The sequence below is a fragment of the Centropristis striata genome, chromosome 17, assembly GCF_030273125.1.
Source record: "Centropristis striata isolate RG_2023a ecotype Rhode Island chromosome 17, C.striata_1.0, whole genome shotgun sequence".
Lineage (NCBI taxonomy): Eukaryota > Metazoa > Chordata > Actinopteri > Perciformes > Serranidae > Centropristis > Centropristis striata.
In genome coordinates, this window is record NC_081533.1 from 7,810,751 (window position 1) to 7,831,200 (window position 20,450).

The 20,450-nt window shown below is 38.4% G+C and overlaps 1 protein-coding gene across 1 annotated transcript in view; it reads right to left on the minus strand.

Annotated features, from left to right (window-relative positions):
• The window catches only part of map4k2 (mitogen-activated protein kinase kinase kinase kinase 2), a 57,925-nt gene that overhangs the window by 4,003 nt on the left and 33,472 nt on the right, over nucleotides 1-20,450 (minus strand). The window contains exons 13-28 of the mRNA XM_059354857.1: nucleotides 20,312-20,390; nucleotides 15,367-15,425; nucleotides 15,201-15,253; nucleotides 11,940-11,978; nucleotides 10,815-10,848; nucleotides 9,573-9,729; nucleotides 7,240-7,415; nucleotides 7,020-7,061; nucleotides 5,788-5,872; nucleotides 5,546-5,625; nucleotides 4,287-4,347; nucleotides 4,065-4,188; nucleotides 2,632-2,696; nucleotides 2,388-2,491; nucleotides 221-398; nucleotides 71-139 (exon numbers count right to left, since the gene is read on the minus strand). Of these exons, the coding sequence (XP_059210840.1) occupies nucleotides 71-139; nucleotides 221-398; nucleotides 2,388-2,491; nucleotides 2,632-2,696; nucleotides 4,065-4,188; nucleotides 4,287-4,347; nucleotides 5,546-5,625; nucleotides 5,788-5,872; nucleotides 7,020-7,061; nucleotides 7,240-7,415; nucleotides 9,573-9,729; nucleotides 10,815-10,848; nucleotides 11,940-11,978; nucleotides 15,201-15,253; nucleotides 15,367-15,425; nucleotides 20,312-20,390 (1,405 nt within the window). The remainder of the gene's footprint in view (nucleotides 1-70; nucleotides 140-220; nucleotides 399-2,387; nucleotides 2,492-2,631; nucleotides 2,697-4,064; nucleotides 4,189-4,286; nucleotides 4,348-5,545; nucleotides 5,626-5,787; nucleotides 5,873-7,019; nucleotides 7,062-7,239; nucleotides 7,416-9,572; nucleotides 9,730-10,814; nucleotides 10,849-11,939; nucleotides 11,979-15,200; nucleotides 15,254-15,366; nucleotides 15,426-20,311; nucleotides 20,391-20,450) is intronic.

Here is a 20,450-nt window from a genome sequence, read left to right on the forward strand (position 1 = left end):
AAAACATTTTTTTGAGTGTCTAAATATGGCAGGAGGATTTGTAGCATGTGTTGAGATGGAGGTGGCTTACTTTCTAATGCAATGAGAATAGTGTCTCTGTCCAGCTGGGTCACCTGTACTGCTTTGAGTGCTCCACTGTCTGCAGAGATAAAAGAAGAGATGGATGCTCTCAGCTGGGCTCTACAAACAGGCAGTGGGGAAACACTGCAGTCCATCCTACCTGGTGATGAAATAGGCGTGCTGTTCAGCTCTATAATGTCAAACTGGAGCTGTGGGCTGATTGGACGCTTCCCGTTACTACAGTCTCTCACACCAACACACAGCTGGGGAAACTCATCTGACACCAACACCAGCAGCTCAAATATCGGCAGAGAGTCAGGAAGCCTCATCGCTATGTGCTGCAAGTCAAACACAAAGCAACACAGAGAGTCAGGTTGCATGATGATGTGTGGAGATTTCTGTTACAATTGCATTTTTTCAAGTCAAGTCAAGTCAATTTTATTTATATAGCCCAGAATCACAAATCACAGATTTGCCTCAAAGGGCTTTACAGACTGTACATGGTGCAACACCCTCTGTCCTTAGACCCTCACATCGACCAGGAGAAGAAAAAAAACCTTGGGGAGAGCAACAGAGGACTGGATGGCAAGCACTTCTGTTCTAGAAAGTGCTAAGGAACTAGGGTTGTGAAAAGTATCGATACTCCAAAAACTATCGATACTAAAACGTAGTATCCGGATACGATACTCATTTTCAAAAGTATCGACCCCCCCGGCACAGCATACAACCTCAAAATATTGTTCTAATTGTTATTGTTTATTGTATTTATTTATTTTTATTTTTGTTGCACTACCTCAGACCTGAAGGTAGACTTAAGTATTTAACCTGTGGTTCTGTTGCATTTTTCTTGTTAATAAAAATATTTCTGTTAAATTTTGGGGTCTTTGTTTTTATCTAGATAGATAGATAGATAGATAGATAGATAGATAGATAGATAGATAGATAGATAGATAGATAGATAGATAGATAGATAGATAGATAGATAGATAGATAGATAGATAGATAGATAGATAGATAGATAGATAGATAGATAGATAGATAGATAGATAGACAGATAGACAGACAGACAGACAGACAGACAGACAGACAGACAGACAGACAGACAGACAGACAGACAGATAAATAGATAGATAGATAGATAACTTTATTCATCCCCGAATTCGAATTCCCCGAGTTTGAATAAATAATAACAACAGTAGAAAAAAAACACAGAATAGAACAAGGTCACTTACGAAGTTAAAAGAAGAAGATCAGTTGGTAGGTTGGCAAGATGATGGTAATTATACTGATGATATGATGGCAACAATGCTATAGTGACTAGGCAGTATATCACAATAATAATAGTACAGTATATAATATATAATAGAATACCTACTAATAAATAGTAACAATATCAAATAAATAAATAAATAGTATACTATGTTGACTAACATCATCCCACATGAAGAACATTGAGCTCAGTGAATCCACACAAGTCTTAACTTTCCACTGATACTCAACTGCTGTAATTCCAAGACCCCAGTATATCCATAGCATTTGCTAGAACAGACAAAAAATAAAGCATTTTCTGTATACTGCATGCAAGAAACTGATCTGTCATTTTTTATTGCCAAAAATGACATAAGATTAGCATAAAGTGGGCATGTCTGTGAAGGGGAGACTTGTGGGCACAGATATATTGTGGTGAGAGGGGAAGGGAGTTCTTTGAAAAATGACCATGCCAGTTTTTTTCCTTGCCAAAACAATTTAACCTAACTTTAGGAGCATTATTTAACCCCTTTCAGATAAGTTAGCATGGCAAGGCTGGTGTCAATATCTCCACCTTAGCTCCAGCTTTTAAACTCAGCGTTACAGCAGCTTAAAGCCAGTGATGTCCACCGAGAATGCCAGTGGTCCTGCAGGTCTCAGAGGGTTAAAGAGAGAACAAATCGTTCTTGCTATAAAGCTACAGCTATGTGTCAAGGTTGTTTATCAACTTTATTAAAAACGCGTTAAAAACACAACATTGTATGCAGTTTGTGCATGTCAAAATTGTGAACAATTGGACTTATGTACAAATTGCAGCAGGGAGGTCCTGCGCCTAAATGGTTAATATGAACAGGAAGGAGATATGCTTTAAAATTTCAAAGGAAACATGGTCAGACTATTTAAACTTCTCATATAAATCGGAAATTCTTAAAAAGTAAAAGTCTGATATAGTTCAGACCTGGTTTAAAACAAACTAAAAATCTAATTTTACCTAATAGCTAATTTAAGACCAGCATAGGTTTTAGCCCCACGACAGAAATATATAAAGCATTATATTTCTCTGAAGTGTCTGCACAAACCTTTAGATGCATGAACTTCTGCAGAGGCTCATACCACAACAGAAGAACCAGGCCGGATGGAACTGCCCCACATAGAAATGTACTGTCTGTGTACGGGTTTCTAGCTGTGAGAGAGAGAGAGAGAGAGAGAGAGAGAGAGAGAGAGAGAGAGAGAGAGAGAGAGAGAGAGAGATGATTATTGTGCTATTATTATTATTATTGAATAAACGTGCAGAGTAATTAGAGTAAGGTCTTCATCACTTACCTACACTACATCTCCTACAGCCTTTAGTGTCTGGGATCTTCACAGATATGGCAAACTTTCTGTGGCTTGAAAGAGAACGCACAGTTCAGTAAGAGCCCCTTTCACAACATAGATTTCACTCATGTCAATATGTGTAGGTATACAAATATTTACTTTGGTGCCACCCAGTGGTGGTATCAAGAAAAACACTGTTACTACTACTGCAACTACAGTTCTACCCAGGCGGCAACCTCCGGGTCTGAGCATGGAGGCAAACCAGGAAGTGCCTTGAGCTGCATTCTACTGAAAATTCCAGCAGGGGGTGCTAAGTTTGGCTGCAAAAAAAATCTGTCCCTTCATTTCAGTGAGAAAACTTCTCACTTGATTTATTACCTCAGAATTTTTTTAGGACAACACTATGGTCTCAATCACTAGTAAAAAAATCTTGATGTTAATAGTTCTAATAATGGGACCATTTAGAAGAAAATAGAAGATACAGAATCTTATGATTTGGGGCGTGGCTACCTTTGATTGACAGGTCACGAACAAGGCGAGCCGTCATCAGGAGAGAAGCAGAAGGACTTTTACCGGTTTGGTTTCATAACTTTGACCCTTTCACTGTATTTTCACTTAATGACAGTTTATTTGAACGTTTTGTTCAGTAAATGTCTTGTTCAGCGTTTGGTTGGACTAACAGACACTCCAAGGAGTCGCTGCTCAGTTTTCTGAGGTCAGTAACATACATTTTGTTTTTGTTTTTTGCTAGGCAAAACTAACATCCCAGTTAATGCTCCAGTTAATGCTAACATGAATTAGCAGCGACTTCTCTCAGTCAGGTTGAGGTGTAGAGAGGCTGTAGTCAGTGATCAGATCCCTCTCCTCCTCCACAGTCCAGATATGGTCTGCTCCCCGTATCAGAAACAAGATGGCGACGAGTATAACGCTGAACTCGATGCTTCCAACAGGCCACAAACCAATGGGTGACGTCACGGTGACTACGTCCATTATTTATATACAGTCTATAGCTGTGTTCCAATATCCATACTTCCATGAGTACACCTAAACGCAGTACACTATCCGCACTTACTAAGTACAAATACCCTTTGTGTTGTTTAATCGTTGGTTTACTTCTACAATCCTGCAATATGGCTCCATTAACGCAGCAAATCATTTCGGCCGCCATTTTTTTCGAGCTGAGCGGCTGTGCCTGGCTCCGCCTCTTCCGATACGTAGACAAGATGGCGGCCGTGGAGGGCGTAAAGTGTACATCGTTGCACACTCAGTGTTTTGACCGTTATGAGGACACCATCTGGGTCCTTTAGGTACACTTCTCTTCGCCACGATCGGAATTGGAACACCGAGCGTACTCAAACTAAGTATAGTAAGTACGGGTAGTATGGCTATCAGAACACAGCGTATGGTTCTACCACAACATATCCACTGTCCTGTCCTACCTGGAGCTGATCCTCTCAGTGAGGCGGCTGGTGCTCAGTGATAAACTGCTGTGTTTCTTCTGCATATGTCCTCTCTGCTCAAACAGTGCCGGCAAACTGTGGGAATAAAGTTGGGAAGACTTCCCTGCAGGATGGATACTTTCTTAGAGCAGCAGAAACCACACAGCACTCTGTGTTTTCTGACAAAGCCATCATTTGAAGAGATTTAAAGAGATGTTTTACCTGATACGGACATCAGCACGTTGTTCATAATGTAGAGCCAGGTGCATCGCTGAGGGAGCAGCTGTGGGAACAAAGACAAAACAACTTTCAACAATTCCTTTGGGTTCAGATTTACCATGTGCTGTTCTATCCAGTGTTGCAGATAAGGGAACTACATGTCATTGAACTAGTAGTTGAACTACATTTAGCAGTAGCTTGCTGGTAGGTCAACTGCAATTATATTTGTCGACTGATTCTAGTAAATATTTATTTTATCCTGACCGTTGTGAAGGCATGCTGAAGCAATGGCATGTCCTGCATCTGTTCATAGAGATTAGCCTAAATGTCCCCTGGACCTTTTAAACACCATCAAAAATAACCAATGAAGTTTGGGACTCAGGCTATAAACGAAGACTGGCACATGGAAGACAAAGTGCCACCAGAAACTGAATTTGAATTATTTATATTTGAATTGCTTCACTTGAATAATTACATTAAAAAACTGAATTTGAATCACGTAATTTGAATTTGTATTGTTCAATTTGAATTATTGCATTGAAAAACTGAATCTGAATTGCAATTTGAAATTGAATTTATTAGTTTGGACCTGAACATTCCGTTCTCACAATTCAAATTCAATTCGCAAAATTAAATTAAAATTTTCTGTGACGAACATCCGGGTAGTTGAGGCAGAGCAAACGAGCGCAGATACATAGATCTCCTCTTCGGCCAGTCAGCACCTCTGTTTTATTTTGTAACATTTGTTACCACCTGGTTGCCACTAGCCACGAAACAGAGGAAGAAGTTAGACTGACTTGACCATGGATTGGCCGAAGAGGTGCTATGGCAACCGGGTGGCAACAAATGTTACAAAAGAAAACGGAGGTGCTGATTGGCCGAACTGAATCTGAATTGTGAGAACTGAATGTTCAGTTCCAAAGTAATACATTTAATTTTGAATTAAAATTCAGATTCAGTTTTTCAAAGCAATGATTCAAATTGAACAAAACAAATTCAAATGATGTGATTCAAATTCAGTTTTTTAATGCAGTTATTCAAGTGAAGCAATTCAAATTCAAATATAAATAATTCAAATTCAATTTCTGGGGGCACATATTTCAGCCAATACAACTCCAGTTTTTATCACAAACACATTCACCAACTCAACAAAGCATGTGTAAGATAACACAACGGCACACCTATCTCTATTTGGAATATTTTGCTGTGTATTGTGTTGCAACATATTAATGGTATTTACTTATATGAGTCATTTTTCTTACCTTCTCTAGTGTATCTTCATGAAGTTCATTAAGGTTCAGTATGTAAATACCCTCCTCTGCCCCAAGAATAAGGTATTGATCTAAGAGGGAAAAGTGTTTGTTAGAGTGAAAATACTTTTTTTTCTGCACCATAACACAAGAAAGCAGAATATTTAAAGAGCTGATGACATGTGCAGCAAAGCTGACTCTATTCTGTTATGAAGCACATCCATTTGAGACTCAGGGAATGAACATGCTCTTACCTCTTGTCTTGGGTAAAATCCATGTGACAGCACAGTGGATTTTAAGGGGACAACCATTGAAGACTTTGGAGAAGCAGGCACCCATCTACAGAACCAGCACAGCAACTCAATCACTAATGGTCTTACGTGGTTATAATGGAAATGTACAATGTTAAGTGTATGATTATTACAATATTAACTTTATGTAATCTATTTAAAGTTGCACTAGGCTACTTTGCACATCTGCGACTCCAAATCCCAGCAAGACATTTCCAAAGATACCAAATGTACCTGGCTGAATTTAGTGGAAATGTGTATAAAATGAACTCCCCTACAAAGTCTAACTGCAGTAGCTATATTTTTGGTCAAAATTGAGTTATAACTAAAAATGAACTCCTTGATGTCTGTTTTATCTTGTGACAAAGTTTTAGATTTCAATTTTGCTTTATTTCGGGGAAATAATCATGAAAATTGCAGTAACTGTTTGCTTTGACTGTTAAACAGTGAAGTCTTGTATTTCTTTATTGTGTGGAATAGTGAAGACAAGAATAATCGTAATTATATGTTTATTTGATAGGGAAATTAATATCTAGATAGTGATTAAGTAAAAAAGTGAGATAAAATGATAATAAGACTAAAAAATAACATTACTTTATAATATTAAGTCTAAAATACACTCCTCTTTGAATAGACTTGTTGATGACTTGAAATTGAAACTTGAATTTGAAAATGTTTATTCACTGAAAACAAAATATGAAAGCTGAAAGAAGAACATTGTAGTTACTGCACTCTGTGCTTTACTATTAAAACCTTTTACAGCAATGCAAAACCAGAGTGCAGTAACTACATTTTTGGGGTCAAAGGTCAAATAAATCGTCATGATTTTTGAGCATAAAAATGACATCATCAATACACGTAGAAATAAGTGTCATATCTTATCTACATAACTTACCTACCTATAACTAATTTGGCTGGCCAGTTAAAAAAACATTAAAAAACTTTAAAACAGTTTTTCCCAGTTTTACCCTTTGTGTAGTCACTGCAGTTAGACTTTGTAGAGCAGTGAAGCGAAAGCCAACAGGATTAAATTCGAATAGTGAAGCGATAAAATCATCAGCTGGGTTTTTATATACAATCTGTTCCTAGTGCAGCTTGTATCACGCCATGCAAGAAAGCTTATCTTGTTAGTCTTTGGGGCATGGCCACTGGTGAGCTTTTATTGTAGGTCACATGCTGTTAGATTTCACACTTACATGGACTTGAGGGGTGGGAGGAAGTCCATGACAATCAGCCCTCTAGAAATGTCAAAGGTTATACTTAAAAAAACATAGGGGGTGATAAAAACTGTACATCAGATGCATGACAATCAAGGTCTTGTTTGGTTTACATTAGAAAGTTATTAGGTTAGGAAATCACACAAGCTTATTGATGTTTCCAACTCATATGAGAGACAGATGTTGGGCTTAAACTCACAGCGTCCTCAGTCTTTTTCCTCAGTGTGCTCCATTCCGGTGATAGTGGCGTCTCTCTCTTTGGTGAGGAAACAGGCACAACCTTTCTCTTCTCTGCTACTGCAGCATCCCCCACAGGAAGACATGGATCACTGCAGCGCTGTCTGATGTCCTGTGTGGCTGAACACCTGGCCAACACTAGTCAAACACAAGAGAGGGGATGGGGAATGATTTCTGTCTTTCTAGGTTTTAACTTGAGGTGGCCCTGAGCTGGTTTGGACCATGGACTGTAGAAATTACACGTTCAGATGATGTCACCCATAGGTATGTGAAACAATGTTTTAAAGTCTTGAGATTGGCATTTTGGCCGTTGTGGTTTCAACCAAGGTTATTATAATTTTGGATTTCTCATTAGTTTTAGTGTGTTTGCTTGTTTGAATTAGTTTTTATTTTTTGGAAAATGCTTAGTTTTAGTTTATTTTTTATTAGTTTTAGGTTTTTTTAGGGCCGCGTTAATTAAGATTAATTAATGACACAAAAATGAACATGTTAAAAAAATTGACGCATTTTAACTAGCGTTGATGAGTTCAGACAACAACAAACCACAGTGAACATGAAGGAAGAAGCTGATGAGACCTTTGGTTGGCCCCGTGGATGATGGGACATTTAGTTACTAAAAACCAACTGATGGAAGCGTCGATAAGAGCATGGTTGTGTTGCTATGCAACAAGGAATTCACATATCACCGCAGCACATACAGCCTCAAGTATCACCTCAATGCTAAACATATAGCAGCTAGCGGCTAGTGTGGTAGCTAGTGTGGATTGTGTTTTACTTAAAAAACCAAAGTATTATAGTTTACAGAAGGTCTACCTACCTATAGGCTACCTGAATTTATGAAATGTACTATATTTATAAATATGCTATTGCTACACTTAATGGCAAATATTGCACTGGTCTGTTGGACTTGAACAAAAATAAACAATATTTTTGTTGCTTAAGCTTATGTATTCAGTCATTATTCAATGGTATACTAAAAATCCATGTGAAAATAATTACTTCTCACTGTTCTCAGGTCAAATATTAATATGCGATTCATTTCGATTAATTAATTACAAAGCCTCTAATTAATTAGATTATTTTTTTTAATCGAGTCCCAGCCCTATTTTTTTTGTAATGGGGTATTTGTTGGGTGCGAGATTCAATAAGGTCACAAAAAATGTTTCCTTTATTTCCTTTGTCTGATCCATCTCAGCCCCAATAAGGTTATTAAGTCATAAAACCAGATAGATGAAATAGATTTCATATCAACCAAAAGGTTTATGTATGAAAAAAGTTGACAAAGACAAAAACAAAGGACATTTTCATGATCATTTTAGTTAGTTTTAGTTAATTTTGTAACCAAAAAATACAGTTTCAGTTAGTTATCATATTTTTAAAAAAAACCTCTTGTTTTTATTTTTATTTCAGTTAACGAAAATGTTTTTTCAATTCTAGTATTCGTTATTTTGTTAGTTTTCGTTAACTATAATAACCTTGGTTTCAACCAGAAGTGAGGATATTAAGATAAGAGGTTGGGCCTGGGGCTGGGGAGGAAGTGCCGAGTAATCAGCCAAAGCTTGTGGTAGCCAACTCGTTTGGTGAGCAGGGTGCATTTGTAATTCATGTGAACTTTAATACAAATTTGGGTTGCTACTTTTGGCTATCAAAAAATGGCTTTAGGGGCGAACCGGTGGCACACCTGGAAGAGCTCATACCATAGAGGCTTTGTCCACTCTCTGTCTCTTCACTGTCAATAAAGCCGAAAAAACGGCCGAAAAAGAATAGCCAACTCCTTAGATGGTAGGGGTGTGCATTGGCACTTCCCTCACAATTCGATTCGATTACGATTCACCAGGTAACGATTCGATTCAATTCTACGATGCATTGCGATGCATCACAATTATACTGCACACAACAAGGGACATTTTTCGTCAGTCATGAGGCAATACAAGCAGTCAGATAGGCCTAATAACAATAGATTTTACTGGCTTTATTTTGAAAAGATGGCAAAATGAATCTCCTGCCTGAGTTCATCTAAAAGTAAGGAAGGAGAAATGCCTCCTCCTGCCATAAAAAAGGAACCTGCTGAGGTGAAATTTACATCAGCATAATGTCGAGCCCTTGTTCCTGAGGTAGGGAAGACGTTAGCGATATCCCACCTAGCTAGCTACCGCTAGTTTTCATGATGCAAAAATGTAACGTGAACGAGTTGACTTTAAATAGGCAAATACAATGGTAATCACCTATCAATAGTACTTTCTATAAAAACGTAAATGTTAGCTCTGCTGGATTGGCTCATGTGATGTGTTGTACCTGTAGTGGAGGTGGAGTCGGAAGTGACAGCTGTGTCGGGGCCCAGTGTGCAGCTGGGTCTCACCGATTGGTCACTGTCCTCTGCGTTGGGAGTTAACGAGCTGAAGGCTGGCAGGGAGGCTGTCGATGGACTAAACAAACCACTCTTCCTACCTCCCTAAAAAACACCAGCAAACACATTAACCATGTAACCATTTTGCTTCAACCAAACCAAACAAGTACTTGGTTATAATGCCATATAAGCCACAGGAAGTGACATGAATACAAGTTAATATAGTCACTGAACACTGTTGACAAAAAACAAGATAAAAACAAATAAATCTGAGGGAAATGATCTTGCTGCATGGACAGATAATTTCACTTGACAAGATTTCTTAAATTAAGATCATTTAATCTAGAAATAAGCATGTTTTGCACTGGAAATAAGAAATTAACTCTTAAAACAAGATACATTATCTAACACTTCTAAATATTAAGTTTTTTTTTATCTTGGTAAGAAACTAATAATTGTCAGGTCACTCAAGAATTTACTTAAGTAAGATAAGTATACTGCAGGAGAATAAGGAGTCTTATTCAAGTTTGAAATGCATATTCACGTTTAGAGCTGAAATCGTTCCTTCCACGAACCACTGTTACATGTCACGAAACACAAATGTAATGGCATGTGGTCGAGAAAGAGAGTCGTGTGTAATATGTGTTGTGAAGATAAGATGAGTTGGGAAGACAAAGATACATGTATGAAAGTGTAGAAGGATTTAGATCCCTTCAGTGTAGAAATGGCGGAGCAGAGATTTAACACTATTTTGTATTTAATTGCTGCTGTTAGCAAAATTCCCCATGAATATCTATTGGTATTATCCCCAGTAGTACAATCTTTGGAACTTTTGTGAAGAACATTGGTAGAACACTTCTTTAAGGGCCTCACACACGCCTTTCCAAAATTTAGGGCATGTCCATTATATGTGTGCCCAGGTGGTTGTGTGGCAGTGTATCACATTTTCAATTTAACAGGTCACATCAATTCAATTCAGTTTCCTATACCTTTTATGTTTGCCTTCTATCATTGACTTTATACATAAAATAACTCTATTACTTGTCAAGTGTTTGAGTTGGCAATTTTAAGTATGATTCATATTTTGTTTTTCAGCTGTTTAAACAGTATACTCAAACCTTGGATAGAACCAGTACATAGTATGCAATTGGACTGCAGCTTCAATCTATGGTTGTATAGTTACCACTCACATCAGTAGATGGCGCCCTCCTAATGGTTAAACTCCTGAAAAAGACAGAGGTGCAATAATGTCCTGATCAGGCTCCAAAAATGTCAGAATCAAGTCACCTAATGAGATCCAAGTAAAACATGATGGAAACAAGCTGGACAACAAAGGCAGATGCTGAAGATGCTGAGGGCAGGGTAACAGCAGCACACAAACACACATCTTAAAGAAACAACACAAAACAAGCAGACAAAAAGCCCAAAAAGCAGGGAACCAGTGGGTTTGTGCTGAATTACATTCACATCCAGTTCATCAATGAGTACAGCAGCACTTATCTCCAAAAATAAAATTAGGTTCAATATAAAATGATACATAACATTTACCCCACTAACAAATGTCTGTCAATATTGATGTTAATTGTGTGTTTTGTAATGCTGAAGTGGAAACAATCATGCACCTTTTTGTTGAATGTCAAGTTTACATCACCTCACATTCCAACCTACAAATTAATCTGAAAGCCATAGATATACTTTTATATTATAGAAATGAAAACGGGAAAATTCAACACTTCATTAATTTGGTTATTCTAATGGTGAAATTCCACATAGATAAAGCCAAATTTTCCAAAGGTCGACCTTTCTTTCCTGTTTTTGAAATTTAATTCAGCAACTACCTTGACTGTATCAAAATAATAGATAATAACAAATGTATACATACTGTTAACATAATTCAATAAATATTTGGAGAAATGAAATATGTCATGCCTTTTTCTTTTTTTCCTCCTTCCTTTTTAATTATTTTATTAGTCTGTTTAATTTACACCTGTATTGACATATGCACTTCACTCACTCTGTCTCTTTTTATTTATTTTCTCAATTTGTGATGCCACACTTTGTTTTGTTCTACCCAAGATGAATGTTCTGACTGGAATTGGAACTTCTCAAAGTTTTAGGAAGAACAAAAAGCACAGTACAGCAGCACTTTGGGGTTGGGATTAGCAGAGAGGAAACACAAACCCACTGATTACAACAAAAATGTTTGGCATTAGCTGATATAAAAAAGTTTTAAAATAAAGTTGATTTGAGGTAAATTTGTGTGTGATGGGGGGCACTGCTGTTAGGAGAGGCTGGCGTTGATGAACATGGCCTACCTCAGCTGCAGAGCTTGCTCCACACATTCCAACAGGCTCCTGCAACAGGAAGACCTGGTGTTTATCTGACTACAGGTCTGAATGGCCCAGAACAATGGGAGGGAAGGAACCAGAGGTCCTCTACTGTTGCCTTCTGAAGCTCCATTCTAGTGCTGATATTTGAACTGACGCTCAGATATTCTGTGTCATACTAAAGGATAATTCTGCTTTATTATAACTCAGATCTGGCTATCACTACTGTCAGGAAAGATAACATTGTACTCACCAAAGTGATTGCAATGTAGAAACAATCTAATACCACATAGGTTATTTGTTCCGACCCTTCAAAACGACCCACAGGAATGTTTCCTAAAGTGCCCTTACCAGTGTCAGGACAACAAGATAGTTTTGTTAGGCTAAAAAAAATGACTTTGCGTCTGTAGATAAGTACATAATGTAGTTACGCAATGACACAAGACGTGACACACCTACGTAACTTGGTCACTTTTGGTTTCAGATAGGATTGTTGAACCTGATAATGTAATAAATTCCCGATAATGTAATAAAAATCTGCACTTGAGTCCATTTAAAATGTAATAAAACCTGATAATGTAATAACTTCCCGATAATGTAATAAAGTGCATTTCCCAATAATGTAATACACTTTTAACCAATAATGTAATAAAGTATAACATTAATGGAGGTTATTACATTATCAGGTTAGCCTTCATTTCGCAAGTCCTGATAATGTCATAATTCCCCAATATTGTAATAATTTAACAGCAGACCCATTACTTGGGTTCAAGTGGTGATACTGTGTAGGCAACTCTAGCTCAAGAGCTCTAGCGCCACCAACAGGTCAAAGTTGAATGTTTATTAACTTTTGACCCGTTCATCCGTTTTTCACAAAGGATGTATCACTGGAACCCTTGGGCCGAGCTCAATGTATCCTCAATGGGGGTTTTCGGCCATATTGGATTTTCTGCCATCTTTGATTTGATCAAAAACCTTCCATTAATGTTATACTTTATTACATTATTGGTAAAACGTGTATTACATTATTGGGAAATGCACTTTATTACATTATCAGGAAGTTATTACATTATCAGGTTTTAGTACATTTGCAATGGACTCAAGTGCAGATTTTTATTACATTATAAGGGTTATTACATTATCGGGAATTTATTACATTATCAGGTTCTACAAGGATGCAAACATTGTTTTCCTGGGTCAAAGACCAGTGTTTGTTCTAACCATCCATCCATCGGCCCCTTCCCTAAGTGTAATGATGATGTAATGATGATAATATAATGTGCTTGTATAATTGAGCTATGGGGGCATTATTTTTGTCAGACTTGGTCAGGTCTGTATATGTTCAGTTCTACAAGGAAGTACAAACTCAATGGTTCGAAAGTGTTCGAAGATCAAGAGTGATTTCTTTAGTGAGTACAATGTTAATATCACTGATATGAATTATTTTCAAAACTACAAATATAAGACCCAAGTAGTAATAAACCAGAATGATCCCACTGGTAATATTGTTAATTTACCAATTCTGCTACTACTACTTATTTTTTTGCTGCCGTACTATTAGCAATACTACTATTACTACTACTACTGCTTTCAATAACAAAACATACTAGATAACAATGAGCCCATTAAATCAGTCTGACTAAAAAGGGTTGACGCAGGTCAATAAAGAGGCCCCAACACTTTATTATCCACATTCTTTCATTAAAGGTCCACTCTCTCTGAGTGTGTTATAGTGCCCAATAGTGCCACCAAATCCCCAAAGGCAAGTTTGATGTAGTGGCCCTACACCCACTTTCCCAAAATAAACAATTATACATCACTACACACAAAGAAAATGGCTGTAAAATAACAAATACATTTCTCTGACCACTTTAGAAATAAATTCACTAAAGTTATTTCAAGATTTGATAAAGATTTGAAAAAGTATTAAATAGCAAGAAATTAAATCTGAAAATCTGAAAAGTGCTATTTAAATGAAATGAATGGGGCTCCATACTGACACACAGTATCAAGGAGTACAAAGCATATTTCGGGTTATGCGCACAACAAATTCCTTCATTGGAAATGCTCTGTGTAGCAGTAGTTTTGCAAAAATAGTTGGGTTTGGATTTCCATGAGCTCAGTCTCAGAAATGCAAACGAATCTCAGCTTGTATGTGAGTCTTAAATGGTTAAGTTGTAAACTAAACCTGCTAACTGCTGTACAACTCACAGTGTAGCTGCATCTACTTCCAGGTTCTCTCTGAATGCAGACGAGATGCTACAGTGACTCACTACCACTTCTAGAGGTACAGGTGGTATTACAGGACAGGACAGCCCGTGGCCAGCTGGTTAGCATGCTAATCCCATAGATATCTCTGCATCACAACAATGTCCCTTCATATATATATATATATATATATATATATCTTTTTTGGAATTTTAGAATGTTTTAAACTAAAACTCTGTCCAAATCTTACAAACAGAAATCTTTTTCTGGGCCTATAGAGAGCCCAGGCAGGGAAGCAGGCTACTATCTACGACTATACTGGTTTTGGGTAAACTACAACCCTTATCCCTTATTAAAAGTTGATGTCTAAAAGTAAATAAAACTGAATGTGATAGTTTGCTAATCTTTGATGACATATATTCAAATGAAAACTGTACAAAGACAATATATTAAATTTATTTACGTTTAACACAGCATCCCAATTTTCATGGACCCGGGGTTGTCTTCCTTTAATATCGATACTGAAAAACAACAGATATTGTCCTTTTCATCGTTTGCCTTCTTCGTTCTTGTGAAAATCTAGCTCCTACATAAGCTACAATGCAACTTGACTATCAACAGTTGGTTTATGGTATGTAATGCTAGTAGCGGCTAATGTGGCCTCTAGTCTGCTGCAGGGAAAGACATCCGGTAATCTCACTTCTCTCTGACTCCACACCTCATTTTTCATTTTCAAACTTGTAGTCTTCAGACCCAGCCCACCCAGACTCAAGTGACATCAATTGCTCTGAAAAAACTAAAAGGCTTTCGGCAACTTTTTTGCTTGTACAGTAGTACTCGGAAACACCTGTTTCTCTTTAAGGCATCCCTACTCAGGTCACTGTTTTCTAGCTTTTTATTGAAATACAAGATGGGAAGAAATGTTTGGATTCATTGGCACTATTGGACACTGTTTAACTACTGACTGGTTGAAGAAACCATCATATTCCTCATACAGACTGAAGGTAGAAGAGTGAAGAAGAAAATGGAGAGAAGTCTTACGGTGAGCTGTCTTCATCTCCAGACAGACTCCAGTCATCATCATAAGAGCCCTGCTGAAGGGGAAAAAACAGAGCTATTCGTCATGTTCATGTGTTTTCATCCGTGTCATCAGTATACAGCACTGTCAGTGCTGTCACAAAAATATCTTGCAGAAAAGGTGCATTACCAAATCAGGATAAGGCTCAGTGACTTTCCTCAGTGGAGGCCCGAACTTCACTTGGTCGACTGCAAAGGAAGCACGATGAGAATGAAATGAAATGAGTGCTGTGCAGTATTCACACAAAACTGAGGGTTCTATCATAGCAAGACAATAAAAAGCCGATGTGCTCCCACACAATCCAGGCCTTTTCATTCACTACTGACAAGAACCATGTTTCCTTTAGGGGGAAGAGTGGCCACCTGGAAAGTCTCAGGCCACGCCCTCTCAAAGGTCCGCTCACTCTGCGTGTCTCCACTACAAGTTAGCCCCCAGAGGGATTTAGAGACTCTGGAGGTGATGTATGGTTTTCGATTAAACACGGGAGACGCAACTGTGGCCCCTGTCACTAACTGTGCACAAAGTCAGCAGCTGATCATAAACAAAGCAGCATGGCTAATTATGCACAGCGTCTCCGCTGATCATAAACATAGTGATTGTGAATTAACCGGCATAGCTAACTGTGCATACGGTGCTTGTTGTAAACAAACAGAGATCGCTAAGTGAACACCTCCTGCAGCAGCACATACACACTGTACTGCTACAGAGCTAACTGTTAGCCTGTTAGCAATTTGCAGACAGGACGTTAAGGGGTTAACATCCCCTCCGCCTCTGCAGCTGGGAGAAACACTGCTTCGCCGGCTTTTACAAATGGCGCGTGTTGTTGTGGTGTAGAGTACTACGTCACATCCTGCTTAGTGTTCTATCCAATCAGAAACCAGGCTTTTTTTCAGGGGAGAAAAACGGCCCTGCACTTCAACAGGGACAAAAAAAGTCCCGTCAAAAGACCGCTCAGGACGGCTCATACTCAAATTAGGGGCGTTTCTGCGAGTGAGACCCGCCTCATTTCAGGTATTGGGCTGTTGTGGAAACAGCCCAAAGCACTCAGTCTCAAGTGCATTGATTAGTGGGAGCTACACACAGTAAGCACCCGTACAACCACACATCACCTCTCATGTTATTACTGAGTTGGCTTCTTTAGCCCTGACCCTACAACATGACAATGGTACAATGTCAAAACACACCCACATTCTTAATGTTTAATAGTTTCTATTTAATTCAGGGGTTTCTGGCTACAGTACTCAGTTTCATTCTGCAGACTAGCATTTTGAAACTATCGTGCATTGGTTTCTCTTTTGAGTTGACTAAGATGTGTTTAACAGGAAGAAGCAGGTGGTTGTGTACAAACAGAGAACCTGAGCAGTCAGTTGAAGCAGAATATGGGGAAACGAGTGAACCACAAAGCGGAAGTTGCTCTCTCAGCTCAGTGAGCTTTCATGGTGTTACTGAATGCCTGCATCAACATTTAAAAAATGTGTCTGCAAAATGTCTTCACTTATTCCACATCCATAATTTTTAATGTTTTACTACTTTCATGAGTTACATACTATGAATTGTTGTCGACCTTCCCAGCGGTCAGTGGCTTCACTACAGTATGAAAATCCACTTGCATGAACTTCAAACAATCCTGGAAAAGATATTCCACCACAGTGAACATGATTTGTCCTTTTGTGATCATGTTTCTGCACGGTAACAGTTAATGACAGCTGTTGGCCTGTGCAAACCATTAGCTGCCTTATCTTCCCTGTATATATTGTATTATATTCTTTATTTTAATTCTCATTAACATTAGCAGCATAACTCCACGGCAGTCCACCAATTTGGTCCAGGCAAAAAAAAATCTCATCAGCTATTTAATGGATTTCTATTAAAGTTGGCACAGATGGTCCCCAGAGAATAAAGCTCAACTACCTCGATGATCCTTTGACTTTTCCGTGAGCGCTACCAGCAGATACAAGTTTTCATCTGTCTTGAAATTACTCCATCATCTGCTATGATGTATTGGCACAACATTTTGTACTGACATTCATGGTTCCAAGAAGATGCACCCTACTGAATTTGGTGATCCCATCAGTTTTGCTCTAATGCCACCAGCATGTTTACATTTGCATTTTTTTTAAGGAAACTTCTCAACAACTATAATAGCTACATTTATGTTCCCCTTAAGATAATTTGAACCTGCAGAACTAAACTCTGAGCATGGAGGCAAACCAGGAAGTGCTTTAAGCTGCATTCTACCGAAAATTCCAGCAGGGGGCGCTAACTTTGGCTGAAAAAAAAAAATCTGTCCATTTATTTCAATGCAAAACGAGAAAAATTCTCACTTGATTTATTACATCAGAATTTTTTTCAGGACAACACTATGGTCTCAATCGCTAGTAAAAAATCTTCTTCAAGACAATCTGATGTTAATAGTTCTAATAATGGCCCCATTTAGAAGAAAATAGAAGATAAAGAATCGTATGATTTGGGGCGTGGCTACCTTTGATTGACAGGTCACTAACAAGGCGAGCCGTCATCAGGAGAGAAGCAGAACAATGCGTATCCACTGCAACGTGTCAATAAAGTTATATAGATATAAAAAAGGACGTTTAGCGGTTTGGTCTCATAACTTTGACCCTTTCACTGTATTTTCACTTAATGACAGTTTATTTGAATGATTTGTTCATTAAAATGTCTTGTTCAGCGTTTGGTTGGACTAACAGACACTCCAAGGAGTCGCTGTTCAGTTTTCTGAGTTAAGTAACATACTTTCTGTTTTTGTTTTTTGCTAGCCAAAACTAACATCCCAGTTAATGGTACAGTTAATGCTAACATGAATTAGCAGTGACTTCTCTCAGTCAGGTTGAGGTGTAGAGAGGCTGTAGTCAGTGATCAGATCCCTCTCGCTCCTCCACAGTCCAGATATGGTCTGCTCCCCGTATCAGAAACAAGATGGCGACACAAGATGGCGACGAGTGTAATGCTGAACTCGATGCTTCCAGCAGCCAGTCCACAAACCATCACGGTGACTACGTCCATTATTTATATACAGTCTATGGTACGGACAGACATCGTTGAACCATAATGACTGACTGCTATAGAAAGTGCTGAGGCCATATGTATCAGCCTAGCAGCAGCAGCAGCAGTAGTAGTAACAGCAGTAGCAGTGTGAGCCTTCAAAGCCCATATTGGTCAAACTGAGGTGCAAGTGTTGAATGTGTTTGTGGCTTGTGTGCCTATGAATAGCACACTATACATAAAGGAAGTTGAGGTCAGGTTGCTTTATGATTTGGTGCTGGGCAGAGTGTGAAGCCAGATGATCACACCAGAAACTCTTACGCCACAACAAGCCTATTGGTGGTTGCAGCAGTATGAAGTCACTCCAGCCAGTGCATAGAAGTACCACTGTCTGTCACACACCACTGGCATGTTCTCAGTGCCATCCTCTGACGCAGCCTTCATCCCACATGTATGGACGGGCTGCAGGCTGAGGGCCGCCACCAGCAGGCTGACTGAGGGGCTTTTGTCCTCATTCATTTTATGGAGATTAGAAGACTGGCAGTCATAGGAGACAATGAAGCCACTCTTCAGCAAGTACAACCAGCATACAGTATATTTAGACATGCCTGCATACAGTTACAAGCACAGCTATCAAGTGCACTCACACATACAGTGATTGTCAGAAACACACTGTACAAGTGTGCAGTATTAAAGATATATATGGATGATATATTTACATGCAAATTATGTAGAGCTACATCAAGACTGGCTGCACATAATATATAATGTTCTCCTGTGCTTTTGTTGACATACAGTGGTAGGAAAATGTATGTGAACCCTTTGAAAAGACCAAGTTTAGTCATAAAAGTACTACAGAATGGCTTCAAAAAAGGAAATCTGTCTTTTGGAGTGTCCCAGTCGGAGCCCAGACCTCAATCTAATAGAGATGCTGCTGTAGAATGACCTCAGGAGAGCCGTTCACACCAGACATCCTGAGGATATGTCTGAGCTGAAGCAGTTCTGAAGCAAGAATGGTCCAAAATTGCTCCTGAACGTTGTTCAGGTCTGATCAGCAGCTATCAGAAGTGTTTGGTTGAGGTTATTGCTGCTAAAGGAGGTTCGACCAGTTATTAAATCAAGGGTTCACTTACTTTTTCCACCAGCACTTTGAATATTTAATGGATGTGATCAATAAATATTAAATAAAGAAAATCTGATATTGTTTGTATGGTATTAGGTTAAGCAAATTGTGTTTGTCTATATTTGAGACTTAGATCAAATCACATTTTATGACAAATTAATGCAAAAAACAGATAATTTCAAAGGGTTCACATACTTTTTCTAGCCACTGTAACAATATATTGTACATTAATAGGGAGTTGTTTGAGATGAGTTTAAGGAATAGTTTAATAATGTTGGGAAATACATTTTCAATTTCAGTCCAAAGATAGATTCCAATCTCATGTTTGTGAGTTAAGTACACAGCTGGAATCAGGACAATTTTAGCTTAGCTTAGTTTAGCATAAAGACTGGATGCAGGTGGAGTCTCCAGCCATGCTAGCAGCTCTGAGACTGTAGTTGTGATAAATGCTTACATCAGCATCAGCATTACATTAGTAGAATATTTTGCATTTGGCCAGTTCATCAATGTCTGACATGAGCCGAGATTACTAGCCCAAAAAATGCTAAAGGTAAAAAAGTTTTTAAAAAGCATGTGTAATGCTCACCATGATCACTATGTAAGTTTAGCATATTAGCATGCTAACAGTATCTATAATTAGCTTATTAGCTCTAAACAGTTACATGCTGGAACTATTTTATGTGTGTCCAGCACATGTGTGAAGCATTTCTGTTTGTGAATGGATAGAATGTCGAGCTATTCCTTTAAAGAAATGCTTCAACACAAAACCTGTTAATATCAGTTTCATCTATCTGCATCAAGTACAGGACATGTTTAATCTAACACACACACACACACACTCAAACACTAAAAATGTCATCAAATGGCAGTGCCGGTTCCTTTAAAAGAAACGTGTGTGTGTGTGTGTGTGTGTGTGTGTGTGTGTGTGTGTGTGTGTGTGTGTGTCCTCACATTGTTCTTCAGACAGGGTCCTCTCTACAGGCAGGTGTTTCCCTGCTGACTGAATCTTGTCAGGAGCCACTTCCCCAACCTGTCAACAGATGATTCATTTCAGCAAAAACCCTGATCCCAAATTTTCTGTGTTGTTAGT